Below are 13,726 nucleotides of genomic sequence, written 5' to 3' on the forward strand. Positions count from 1 at the left end.
CACTCTACCGGTGTAATTTGAAACCACACAAAGGATGCAGGAAAAATGGATGAATATGTTGTTTTGACCTACCAATTCTAAAAGGACGGATTTGTATGAATACTGGGAACACTGTAAAATTGCTATAATGAACACAACACAGCAAAATGCACACACACAAATACGTTGTAAACAACCAAAACAGATTATGTATGTGTGAGCAACAATGTAGAGCCTACACAGTACGTATTCCTATCTATTGAATACCGTGATGTTATCGTAGTGAGTGTGACATCGCTCCAACATTGTATGTTATCTGTTTTGGGATAGACTTGAGGCTCACCTTCGGTCGGGCAGAATGGGGACCCTCCAGCCTTTGATGAAGCTCAGATTGTTGTCAGAAAGTTCAACCTGCAGGGGAAGTTTGGGAACCCAGACGGTCAGCTCCAGCGGCGCGCTCAGGTGCTCATAGCTGAAGATGACCCTGGCGTTCATGGAGCCCCGCGTCTCCTTCCCATTGACGAACACGTAGTCACAATTCATGGACACCTGGGACAGATCATGGTCAGAAGTCAGAGACTATCTATATGTTAATGGTCACGTCGGTGGCAGAGAGTCTAAGCGATGTGTGATGATAAACAGCTCGGTATGGATGCAGGTGTCACTGCCACAATTCATGCTAGAGCATTTCAAGGTTGATACGTCCAGCAGAGCAAATACACAGCTGTGCATTTGACTGTGACGTGAAAGTTCATCTCACATCTTTGCTTTCATTTTTCTCAAACTGTTTTGTCCAAACAAAATGAAAAGAAAAACAGGTTTGACTTGAGGTATACGCAGTTAGTTTTAACTTTGAGGATTTGATTTAAAGATACCTTTTTCCAGTTATAACCTTTAACCTAATACCATGAGTAGATGAAATTGTTTTTAGGAGATCTTTGGAGGAAATGACAGGCTTAACAGTCAATTTCCAGATGATGGATTTTCAGGATTATCCAGGAACTGCGTTATATTAAAGAAATAGTTCTAATGAAAACTCCTTAGTGAGTCTGTGGATTATGAATATCGCAATAAAACCCCCATTTCTCACAAGATATGTGACGACTGACATTTTTAAACATGATATTTTAATGCTTTAACTCTATTGCAGATAGATATCACAAAATCCTCACTGACTAGACAGTATTGGGGTTACAGAAGAAACAGTTTTGTCACAGTGCACAGACCAGTGTTTCTATTCAGAGGCTCCAGAGTGTGCAAATCTTCACCCCATCCAACCAGGCATCAGCAGATTTTGCCATGCTTGTGCTGTGTTCACACTACTTGGGCAAAAAGTGACGGGTTATGAGGCTTTTTCAGTGGAAACCTGCTATGTGAAGCAACAAACTGACACTTGTCACTTGTCGCTGTGTGATGCTCGAAAAGCTTTTTTCATTGCTGCAATAATGGGGTGAAGCATCAACCATCACATGCTTCAGTGTTCTCACATATAACACACATAAAAAGCCCAGGGATGGTTAGCGAGGACGGCGGCATCAGCGTAGGTGGCCGCGCTCGGCTTACTCCTTTTTGTATGTTTTTTCAAGCAGTGTGAATATAGCATGAGCCAGAAATATGAAAGCAATCAATCAAAATCAGCGGTAACTTTAGCATGACGCTTACATTTTCAGATTTTCGGTGTCTGAAGCTTTTTACGTATCCATTCGTTAGTCTTAGTTCTACTGGCTGAGAATCTTGTTAAAATAAACTATAGGAACACTAAAAAACTGCAACTGTGTGACAGCCACGCAGCTTCTAATTAACTTTTTAAAATATATCGGGATGTGTAAACAATGACCAGCACGCAGAACAGGACTCTACAGGAAAATGTTTAAAATGTTGGTATGCAGCAGACCAGACGACAGCTTCTTAGATTACATCAGACTGAAGCCCTGCAGTTTCCGATCCCGATGGCACATCGCTGTGGACAAGTGTTGTAAACAAAATGCTTTTCTCTAATCTAATTTGCATCTTTCATGCAGTCATATTAGTGCTTCTAAGTAACCCAGCGTTTGTTAAGCGTGCTCAGTGCAAATCATGCATTCGAGCCACGTCCCGACCCCGCCACCTCTCTTGCCCATTCCCATCGTAATGATCTATGAACAATTATACAGACACACAATATGCCAAGAAAAGCTTTTAGGCAAGCACATTATTTATATAATAAGAGTGCTGACAGCAATGTGACATTTTACATGAACTTTAGTTCATAACACCTTTGGGCACATAGATAAATATATTCACAGATTTCAGCTTTCATGAGACACTCTTATTATGGGGTATCATTTGTGGCGTAGCAATGACACCGAGTATGAATTCAATATGTGGACACTTCTAAATTTAAGTCTTTGCAAATGCCATTTTTAACTTGAAACCATTCTTTAGGTTTTCCATCCAGTCAAAAATCTCCCGCTCCATTTGAATTATCATAAATACTTGTCCGCTTCGAACACTAAATTATTAACTGCAATGGATCTGGAGGGCTTTGCTTTTGGGCTTCCACTGAAGATTTATCTAGTGTTGGGAGGTAGCTGGCATTGTAATCAGAGGATCTAATCTCCCGCAAATGGAGGTCGGGCTGGCCAGTCTTCTCAGGGCTGGGGATTCATCATAACTGGGAGGAGGTCTGGGTAATATAATTCCCCACATGCAGACAGGCCAGAGATGGAGGAGGGGTGGGTGCTGGAAGGACTTCTTAAGATGACAGTCTTTCCCTCTGGTTCAGTTAATGCAATTTTGCGGGTTTCTGACCTTATGGGCTACCACCGAATTCATGTTATTGCCCTGTCTGTTGATGTGTAGCCTTATCTGGATGAACTGAGTTACCGAAAAAAAAGAAGTAAGTCAACACAATAACCCCGGCCACCTTTGATTAATCACAGCATGGCTTTCTTCGTGTAGCTTTAAGAATATCTGCCTGACACGTATTCCGTTATACCCTCGAGTCACGGACAGACAAACGGCCACACACGCACACAAACACGCTGGAGCTGCAGCACTGCTTCAGCTCCTGCAGCTATTGCTGCTGATAAACTTGGCTGGCTAATTGCAAGTCAAAAGCTGTTAGCAACTCTGGGTATCAGTGGCCCTGTGGGGGCTTGCTGAGGAGGGCTTTCACACACTGAGCCACCACATGCCGTCACAGCGCTGCTAATGCGCTGTGGCATCCTCCATGGTGCCAGCAGATTGCCTGGGTGGAGACAGATCATCGGGGCAAGTGCAAGTGCTGCATTTGGTCATGCGCTGGTCACCAGAGCGCACAGAGAGACCGACTGCGTCAATACAGGCGAAGACACCTACGGTCCTTTCATGCTTTTATTCCATAACATTAACTCAATTAATATACCTAACTGTTCCACTATAGGCAGCGGCGTCTGTCCTTGAAGTGAGCAATGCTCTAATGCCACTGTAATGTGACAGCTCCCCCGGGGGTCACTAATGTTGCAAACTCCTCTGTTCACCCACATTCTGCGTTGACAGCAGTTTAAAACATTTGTTTAGGAAATCCATTGTGAAACTTGAGCCATAATTTTGATGCATCTCGGGCATTCAGACATCTAATGTAGATTTACTGTCATTACGTCATCGGCACGTTATTTACACGGGACCCTGTCAAGGGGTACTTTAGCTATTTAGCACTGAACTGCCACAAATTTGGAGGGAGAAGAGAGACACAAAGCAGCCGAGGCCTGCGCTATCAAGACTTTTAAGCCTTAGGTGGTTCAAAATTTGAATTCTGCCCCTCTCGTAACGCAGCTCGACCCCCCCCTCCCCCCAAGCCTCATAGATACCACAAACATTTTAGCACCCATTTGTAACACAAGCTTCGCATTGAAATGTATTAATGTCCAGCTAAAAGCAACGATAACGTGATCCTCACTGCAGTTATTTGATCTGATTTGTAAAACCTCCTCTGAAGCCACAGAAAATGCTCACAAACATTCACAGTCTGAGGAGCAACGAGTGAAAGAACCTCTGGTAGCCCAGCTGATGAGTGCAGACTGATTAAACCCGATTTTAGTCTGTGATGGTCATGGGTGCTGATTATTAGTGGGTATAACAAAGTCACAAAGATTTGAAAATGCTCTTGTGACTGCAGCACCTGCAGCCACACAACTGTGAAGTTGTGAACCCCCATGCATACATTTTTTATTTTATAAATGTATTTTACTTGTTAAAATATATTAGTTGTATTTGTAGCACGCACAGTTAGCTAGCTGCCGAATGGGTCGTACCAAATGCAGCTCTCTCGTGGGGGGTTAGATTAGTTAAATAATTTATCTTAAATGTTGTATAGTTTCTTTGACTGACAAGTTGCCTATTTGCTTAGTCTTGTGTTGATTATTATTCATTTGAAGTGACTATTAAACTAACTGTTGGTTGTGCTTCTTTGTTGTTAGATGACTTGTTCATATTTGCATTCCCCTGTTCTGATCAGCCATTATTAAAGTCTCCTTCTTTTCTTGTGTTAAATCTGTTTTATTTGGTTGAACAGTTGGTTTGGATCTATATTAACTTATTAATCGGGCATTTCTTTCTTAAGGCTCCTGTATTGTTAGTTCATTTTGTATATTTTTGCATTTTTGGGTAAATAAAACTCATTTTTCTCACCTCCCCAAAAATATCTCATATATGTATTTAGCATATCTCATATGTATTCTGTAGTAGGCAAACATGTACTATCCCGGGTTTGTTTATGTTTTGCACTTTTACAGACTATGTAATGTAACATCTTGTTTAAATCAATTCTGACAAGTTTGTTAAGTTAACGTGTTTTTTATTTCAACTGTTAATTTGTCTAGTTTGAACTCACCTTACCTACCTGTGTTCCAGGATCAAAAGGAGGAAATGTAGCTTCACTTCCTGTATTTATAGTTTCCTGGTTAGTCTGAGGTCAAAGGAAGAGACCAGAAGGGGGAGAATCCTTGTAATTTAATAAGTTGATTTTAGAGTGTGTTTATAGAGAAATTGATTTATTGTTGTAATATGTATTGATTACACTGTAGAGTTTTATTGCTAGGGAAGCGTAGCAGTATACGTTTGAGTAGGGAAATGTTTGTCTTACCTATGTAATGGAGTAGTCCAGGGGGGAGATTGTTTGGTTATTTAAGCTGATGAACGCGGCTGTTCGAAAAGAAAGGATCAGGTCAGTGTAGCTGTGTGCATGTGACCTTAATTTCACTTGATTTAAGTTCAGTTATGTTTATTTGAACTGAGTTAATTATGGAGTTGAGTTTTTTATTTTTTGTAAATATTGTTTGGTCACAAAAATGATGAATAAATCACTCGCTACACTGGACAGCATCTGTCTCCTGCCCTTCTTTAGCTGCTTAGGTCAAATTCTACCACACTCATTATTTGACGGCGTGTCAGTGGCAATGTTTTCTTTCTGAACAGGTAACTGCAGATCCTTGGACAGCACAAGAGATATTTTGGTTTTAGGAAGGTTGCATTCGCCCCTGGACTTCTCTTTTATGTTGGTAGTGCTTCAGTTAAACCACGCGACTTCTGATTTCATTGAAGTTTATCAGACAAAGACACACATAGCAAAGAATGAGTCGTTGCAGATGAGAAATGTTGCCATCCTGAAGACCTTTACACATTTCTCCTGTGTGGATTGCATTTTCAAAAAGAAACCCCAATCATGCCAGGTTTTATTTTGAAATTTAAATGTTCACTAAATGACTCCACACGACTTTCTGCCAAATTGAGGTTCCGTTTAGGAATAATGCATGTATCAAATTAGCACTGAAATCAAATTTGACATATGGCTAGGATTACTGGAATTGTGTCTTGTAGCTGCAATGAAGTTTTTCTCTGTGTGATGAATGTTTCCTGGCTTCAAGAGCAGTGCAAACACTGAGTTCATTTAGCTCTGTTAGCTAAATGAGCCAGTCCCCATTATCCTGTTGTTGGCAGGATTGATGGTGTTGAGTGTGAAAATGATCTGTTGTTCTGGAAACTTTGGGGCCTTTTGTTTGGATGTAATAAAATATCCACATTCTTTTTTATATATATTTTTCATAATGCAAGAAGTAATCAGTAAACATGGACTTCTTAATATAGAAAAACTCAACTCTAGTCATCCAGGTAGTTTGATTTTATTTGCAGAGGTTTTGAGGCAGAATACATCACAGAAATTTTTGCCTGCATATCAAATCAGACGAGTCTTCACTTCAGCCTGCAACACTGAAAAGTTACTTTCATCTGAATTGTACAGTGTATGCAGAACTTTTAAAATGCACTCTGCATATCTTAAAATCCAGTCTACAAAAAAAATACTATTTCCGAAAACCTTGTGCTCCTGCCATGAATTATAAGACATTTAAATCCAGAGCAATTCATAATCTGCCAGTCTGTCTCTGCTTTACTGTTTTTAAGCTTTCCAACAGAGGATGGAACCTGACTGCAGGCATTTGGTTCTACTCAGCCATAAGAGCATTAGTGAGGTCGACCTGCGGTCAGCAAACTGGCTCACAGTCAGCGTTCAGTTCCCAGAGGTCTCGCTTGGGGTGGAGGTCACGGCTCTGTGCAGGTCAGTCAGTTTTAGCCACATTAAACTTGGACAAGCATTTCATTACTGACCTGAATTTGTACACAGGGACATCATCACACAGAGAATTCCCCATGTGGAAAGCACTTTTTGTTTTGGTGAAAAATATCATTACAGGATGAGCCTTAATGAGCGCTAAGAAGCTTAACCAAAAACAAGGACCACAACATCTCCTTAAGAGCCAAATCCCACCAAGTTGTTAAAATAAACTCCAACCTGAGCTGCAAGGATGTTCACGCGCACAGCAGAAAGGGCAAGCGGTGATTTCTGATGTTATAAGCCTTTTTCTTGTCCTTTGGAAACTAAATTTGTACTGAAGGTAAGTACATCAGATTAATATGGAAGTGAAGCTGGGAGGATGGTACGCTATATAGCGTGAGATGTGACGTGTAGACTCAAGGCCTTATCTGTGGCCTCAGACGGGGTATATGAGTCACAACGGCACACTAGTGGCTGTCAAATACTCCCCAGACCTCCTAACAGACTCCCTTAACCCTTTTTCCTTTATTTTGTCCCACCTTGTCTAACTAAGGTGCCTGAATAATTACTCCTGCAGCTGCTCACGCGTGCAAATACTACTGTGCACGCGCAGGTTGGCTTATCTGCCACAGGCTCTTGATGCTCGCTGCACCTTAGTTACTGCCAAAGAGGAAAGAAATAAAAGTGTCTGTAAAGAAAAATGACAGCCTCTCACCTATTTTTACCCTCAAGCTGGAAAAAAACGACAACAGCCTGAGGGGTTGGCAAATATCCAAATGAGAGCGTTTGCCTGAAAATAAAGGCTCATTCGGAGACATCGTCTTGGAAATAACTTTAGTTTAACTGCTGTTTCAGTTGCAGTCTTAAGTCACGAGGCTACAGGGGCCGTGACGAACCTTTGGAAAGAACTAGAATGCCTCAAGTAAAAGAAGAAAATGTGATTAGAAAAGATTGGCATTACTTTTGGCACGAGATTAATGTGCGCGGTATTAAAAACAACAACAGCACAATGGAGTGTTGGACCTTTATCAGGCTCAGCGTGAGTCTCTTATTTCTGCTTTCCGTGGCCCGTTTTATTGAACTGTCATGACTCGTGCGTTTCCTGGGCTTGAAGGGCTCGTTTTAAATTAGCCTCGAATGTTCAATGGCAGGATCACTGAAGCAAGCCCACTCAATATCACATGGCCCAGCGCCTTGTCTTTAAAGGATAATGAAAAATGATAAATGACAAGCTGAGGCCAGTCGTCCCCAAGCAACACCTGTTCTTTTCTATTGACAGTACAATACAATACAATGCACCGCGACTGGAGCCCCTCCCACCTTTAAGGAACAAGTCGCTACTGGAAAGCCATAAATTAATCCATCCCCCTTAAGCATCCAAGCCATTAATTGGGACCAATTTGTTTACAAGATAGCATGGAACGTGTGAGGTGGCTAACATTAGTTAGTCCGGTATATCAGAGTGAAAATATATTGGACAGATACGGGTCTGTTAAAACGAACAGATACCGGCCGGTCCCAGTTGATGTGATAAAAGCCGCCGTCTGATTCTGCTTCATGGCTTCATGGCCTCAGTCTGTAAAATCCATAATCAAACCTGCCTCACTTGACCTTCAGGAGCTGCTAAAGTGCTGCAAAGGATTTCATTAGTCTGAATGGATATGATAGTTTTACTATTCAATGAACAAAAGACGCTTCTGCACAGAATGGATTCTTGAAATAGAAGGAAATTAATGCGGTCATATTTAAAGGGGACCTGTTACGGTGATTTTCAGCTTCGTACTTTTTATTCTTGATTCTACCTGAGCAGCTTTGTGCGATTCACGGTTCACAGTAATCCTTTTTTTGGGATGTTGATGAGGCTGTTAGAAACAAGCTGTTTTAGCAAACTTTTGGTTGAGTGACTGGGGGACATACTTAGATTACTTTGCTGCAACATGGCCTGAAAAGCACTGCCATATAATTAGCAGATAACTACGTAAACCTAATATTGCACCTCAACACACCAACACAAATAACTTTCCTTTGAGGAAAGAAAAGATGAGGTTTCGTGGTAAAGTGTGAATACAAAGCCATTAAAAAAAAAAAAAGCCCAAAGAGTACTAAACGTGTACTGTATATACATGTGAACACACACACACAGTACCACAGAACAATAATCCAGACAGTTAAAGCTTATTACACTGAGACCTGCTGCTCACTGATGGCTGTTTCCCTCCAAGTCTAGTGTATTTACACGAGGCTGTAACTGCTTTCTAATCGCCACACAACCTTTAAATAAGGTGCAGCCGTAGGTGAAGCAGTTACACAGAAGAAACTCTGATAGACAGGGTGATAATATATAACACATGTCTTGAAATATCTCAGCACTGCTATTTTTTTTATTGCATGTTTGTATTGTTCAAAAGCACCTTGGAAGGATGAGAAACCTTACTTGACAACCTTACTTGGCAGAGGACACACGAGGACATGGCTCACAGTGAAAACTAAAAGTAAGGCAAACGATTTTATTTTAATTAAAAATGTTAGTTTTTTTTCCCTTTTTACATAAATAGTTTTTTATACACACGGATGGACAAAAGACTTTCCGAATGGGGTTGATTGTATTCGATTCATCTCATTTATCCCTCATAACATGAGACTTTTGTGGCCTTGGGGACTGCTTTATTGCGTACTGAGATATTTTTGAGTTAGCACATTCAGTCCTCTCTAATCTTTCTTTCCCTTTTCTTCTAAATTCACACAACCTCTTTGTTGGTTTCATTTATTAAAACTACATTCATAATTATTAGTACAACTTCATTAAAAGTTGCATGTGCCAGCACTGGGACCACATCCAAGCTGAACTGTTTGCACCGTTGTGTATCTGCGTGGAAAAAAAACACATTATTTACGTCCACGAAGGTCACGTCTCCCCTTCCACCATCACTTTGATCAACGGTGCAAAACGGCACCGCAACACTTCACTGCTCTGCCTATACAATTATGCAATCTGCCTATAGAGCAATCTATTACGACTGTAACTGAGTGGAGAAAATAATAACTGCGTAATCACAGCCTCTAATGTGCTCTGCAAGTTGCTGTGATCCCAATTTAATTTATTTAATCAACAAACGAGACTTGATATTGCACTCACAGCTTGGATTCCCGCGTGAGATTGTTCTGCATCCCGGGACGTTGCTTTATTATTTTCCTTTAGTCATCACATTTAAGGGAACAAGAAGAGATGATGGGCTTTGTACTTCAGCACATCGGATAAGCTGATCTCAATGAATGAATGAAGTGTTTCCCACACATGCTGTAGGTGTGGGGGTACCTCACAAAGAACATAATGAATAAACTAAGAATCAAATCAATACTTCATACTGAGCAGCCGAAAATGAAGCTTCCTCGTGATGTTGCGACTGTAGTAACATGGAAGCATCTTTCGGATAGAGGAGATCACTTTAAGCCTACCTTAACAATGTCTTCATTTGAGGACTTGCACTGCACGAAAGCCGAGACGTCAGTGACTGCCCCGTTCATCTCAATCGAGACCATTTTGACAGGAATGGCCACAGTGCGTCCGGTCAGAATGGCCGTGTTGATAATCTCGGTGTCCTATGGAGACAAAAAATAGACATGGCATTCACGAAACAGTGAGAGGCAGAGAGTGATTTTCCTTGATATTTCATCAGTATTACTCATGTCCACATTTAAAGCCATTACCATCAGGGCTCCTGTGCCTACTAGGTGATACTCTCAGTGGCGGAGCAGAACTCATTACTCTATACTGAGACGTCTTTCATTGGATTACATCAACTGACATTTTTATTTCTGCGCACTTTTCTTCCAAATGGGGATGAAATGGACAGAAAAGTAATAACCACCTTTTCTCCCCCTAATTTTGTGCAACCTCAAGTAAAAAATTCAGACAAACAAGACATTTACTGTACTGATGCACTGTGACGGACCTATCCTTTATGCAATTTTAGCTGGAACACACAAGTCTAACACACACTTGGATGCGTCACTGAAATCCTAATTATTCTGGAAAAAGCGAGAGGAAGTGCTGCTGTCAGTATGAGATTTAAGAGCAAAGTGTTAAAATAGCTTTTAATGGGAGGACGTATGACAGAAAGGCTCCTTTATTCAGGCCTAATGCATCCATTTTTGTTCATTCATTGTCCATTCAACGGGCTACATGATTATTCTAGTTTGAATCAACATCCATGCGGGTACAGGAGAGAAAGTATAGGGTAATTAGAATTTGAATCAGCATAGGGCGCGAGGGGAAATGCACTGACAATGTCTCAGTTGCCCATATTATCAAAAATCTGTCAACCGTAGTCTAACTGCTGGGATGGTGTTTGATTTGATCATAAACACATAAACACAAAGACTACCTGAAAAAATAAGAAAATGATACATGAAAGAAATCTTTAATGTTTCCTTTCTTTGACTGATACAGCTGCAAATCTGTGCCATGATTTCATAGGTTTATTCAGCAACCTCTCCTCTGGTGCACACAGGAAAAATGTAGAAAGCAGAATGGGAAAGGAGTGGGCGGCTTTATATTAAGGCATTTCTTTCACACATGTTGGACGCTCTCAAGTTTAGAAGTGTTGTTGCTAGTTTGCTGTCTAATTAGTTAACGTCTCTCTTGTTTACATGCACCCTCAAAAAAATGAACATAAGTGCTAGAGAAAAAAAAAAAACATCATCCCAGAACATGAGCAGAAATCTCGCTGCAACACATGTGAGCACACAAGCAGTTCTTAAATTAATCATAAAATTAATTCATGCCTTCGATAGGCACAACCAGAGATAAAATCAGTCTATCTGACAGAATTGTCAACTCATTAAACTCTGACTCGCAGATCTAGACCAAGGCAAACACAAAAGAGGACAGAAGTAAGAATTAAAAGGAAGTCATTCCTGTGTGTCTGCTGGCTCATTTTTAATCAAAACCGAAAATGTTTGAAATTAATACAACACACGACAGTCTCACTGTCTTAAGCAGGAAGTTGACTTTTTATGGGGCATGACTTTTTTGTCTTCTTTTACATTAGTAAGGACATTTCCACTTTAAATCAGAGCAGAAACAGTACAAATCTGTGCAGAAAAATATACCCGTTAACTTTCATTTCCTGAGGGAAAACCAGAGCCCCCTGTATTATACCAGCCCGCTCAAAAATAGTGGAAATGGACGTTAATTTGCATTTACTGTTACCAATTGCATCTTTAAAATTTGTGCTTCATGTGGATGAGAGCTTGGCTAGTATTCACAGTGTCCTTATTTGGGTTTCAGACTAACAAACTTCTGCACATTTGACTACCGACAGCTAAGACTGCAAAAGAGCAGTGTACTTTAGTCTCTACGAAATAGGATTTGCAAGCGCATATATATAGTATCATTTCCTTAACAGTGAGCGTTTCCATCAAAGTTCAATCATGAATCATTGATGTGGCAAAAAAAAAGAACAAGTACAGAACTTTCAGGAACTTTCTTGAGATAGAAAACAGAGCGACTTCACTGAGTGCTACCTGAAAGACACATGCTCACATTAATCAGCAGCAGCTTTGGCTTTAAAAAAAGCTACTTTTGTCTGTTTCCTGGTCACATGGTCAAGACGACCTGCTGAAGTTGAAACTGAGCATCAGAATGGGGACTAAAGTTGATTTAAGTGATTGTGAACATGATTATTGGTAGACAGGCTGCTCTGAGTGTTTCATTGGCAGATTGGCTGATTTACTGGGATTTTCCCACACAACCGTCTCTGGGGTTTGGCCCAGCATGCTTTTTGCCAATTTTATTAACCAAAAAAGAGAAACTACCAAACGACCGGCATTGCTCTGAGAGAAACTGCTTTGTTAATGCCAGAGGACAGGGGAGAATGGCCAGATTTCTTTGAGCTGATAGAAAAGCAGCAGTAACTCCAATTACCACTCCTTACAACCAAGGTATGCAGAGGAGCACCTCTGAATGCACAAAATGCCTCAGTAGATGGACTACAGTAGCAGAAGAACAGAACTCCTGTCAGCTAAAACAGGAAACCGAGGCTGTTTTAGCTGTCCAAGTTTGGTAACCAAGGCTACCAAACTTGGACAATATAAGATTATCTTGGAGCACTTTGGGCCACTTAGGGTTCAGGTTAAATAAGCATCATACACCACAGCCTACCTGACTTTGCTGCAGACCAAGTTCATCCCTTTATACCTACAGCACACCCAACCCATGTCACATAGCTCAAATCATCTCAAACTGGTTTCCTGAGCACAACAATGAGTTAACGGTCTCCACAATCACCACATCCGAGTCCAGAAGAGCATCTCTGGGATTCGGTAGAACGGGAGATTCACATCGTGGATGTGCACCAACTGTGTGATGCTGTCATGTCAATATGGACCAAAATCTCTGAGCAGGTGAATCTATGCCATGAAGATTATTTCCTTTTGGCTTCAAAAGGCAAAAGGGGGTCCCAATCAAGTACTAGCAATTGTACCTAATGAAGTAGTTGCATGATAGTACACTAGGTATTACTGAAGGTACTAGAAATGCCTTTTTATGATTCACAGTAACCAAAAATAATGCTTATATATCTTATGAAGTTTTTGTACTTTCTGAAATAAAACACGAGTTTCCTTCTCTGTCCCTTTACATCAGTCTTGTTAGTAATTGGCTGCCCTTCAAAAACAGAAGGTTTGAAGAGCCAGTGGGTGAGACGTCACTCACAGAGATAACCATATTAAAGATATGCCTTCTCTATAGCATCATAACAGATTCTTGAGTGGAGCTTAAAGAAAAGCTTTTATTTCTGTTCTTTTATATTTAAAGAAAAGTCTATTAGGTCCTGTTTGACCTCTATTATAAATCTATATTAGTTTCTGGTTAGTACCTTATTCCTTGTGTCTGTATTATCCACACGCATTTATATCCTTGTAAAATGATCTGAACCATTAGGGGAACAGCATGCTTTTTGGCAGTTGTATTAACCAAAAATATGTTCTCATCCAAGTAAAACCCCATGATTAAACCAATCTATTTCAAAGACCTTTTGTTTAGAATAATAAAACAAAATGTGTTCAACAAATTCTAGCATTAGAACTGATTTGTTTTTGTTATTGAAGTTAAGGCATCAGGCAGGAAATGCAGCTTTTTTTTATTAGCTTAGAGTGTGGGGCCAATTTATGGGA

At 40.5% G+C, this 13,726-nt stretch overlaps 1 protein-coding gene and 1 long non-coding RNA gene across 4 annotated transcripts in view; one reads left to right on the forward strand and one right to left on the reverse strand.

The window, feature by feature from the left end:
• tmem132e (transmembrane protein 132E) overlaps positions 1 to 13,726 on the reverse strand; it is a 427,585-nt gene that overhangs the window by 37,224 nt on the left and 376,635 nt on the right. For all 3 annotated transcript variants that reach the window (XM_013276475.3, XM_005458245.4, XM_019363885.2), the window contains 2 exons: positions 10,007 to 10,150; positions 323 to 528 (listed from right to left, as the gene is read on the reverse strand). In XM_013276475.3, the coding sequence (XP_013131929.1) occupies positions 323 to 528; positions 10,007 to 10,150 (350 nt within the window). The remainder of the gene's footprint in view (positions 1 to 322; positions 529 to 10,006; positions 10,151 to 13,726) is intronic.
• On the forward strand, positions 4,944 to 9,020 carry LOC109203898 (uncharacterized). Its single transcript, XR_002063559.2, has 3 exons — positions 4,944 to 5,164; positions 6,400 to 6,553; positions 8,959 to 9,020. It is a non-coding gene; the product is annotated as an uncharacterized LOC109203898 (long non-coding RNA).

The sequence above is a fragment of the Oreochromis niloticus genome, linkage group LG10 (genome assembly GCF_001858045.2).
Source record: "Oreochromis niloticus isolate F11D_XX linkage group LG10, O_niloticus_UMD_NMBU, whole genome shotgun sequence".
Classification (NCBI taxonomy): domain Eukaryota; kingdom Metazoa; phylum Chordata; class Actinopteri; order Cichliformes; family Cichlidae; genus Oreochromis; species Oreochromis niloticus.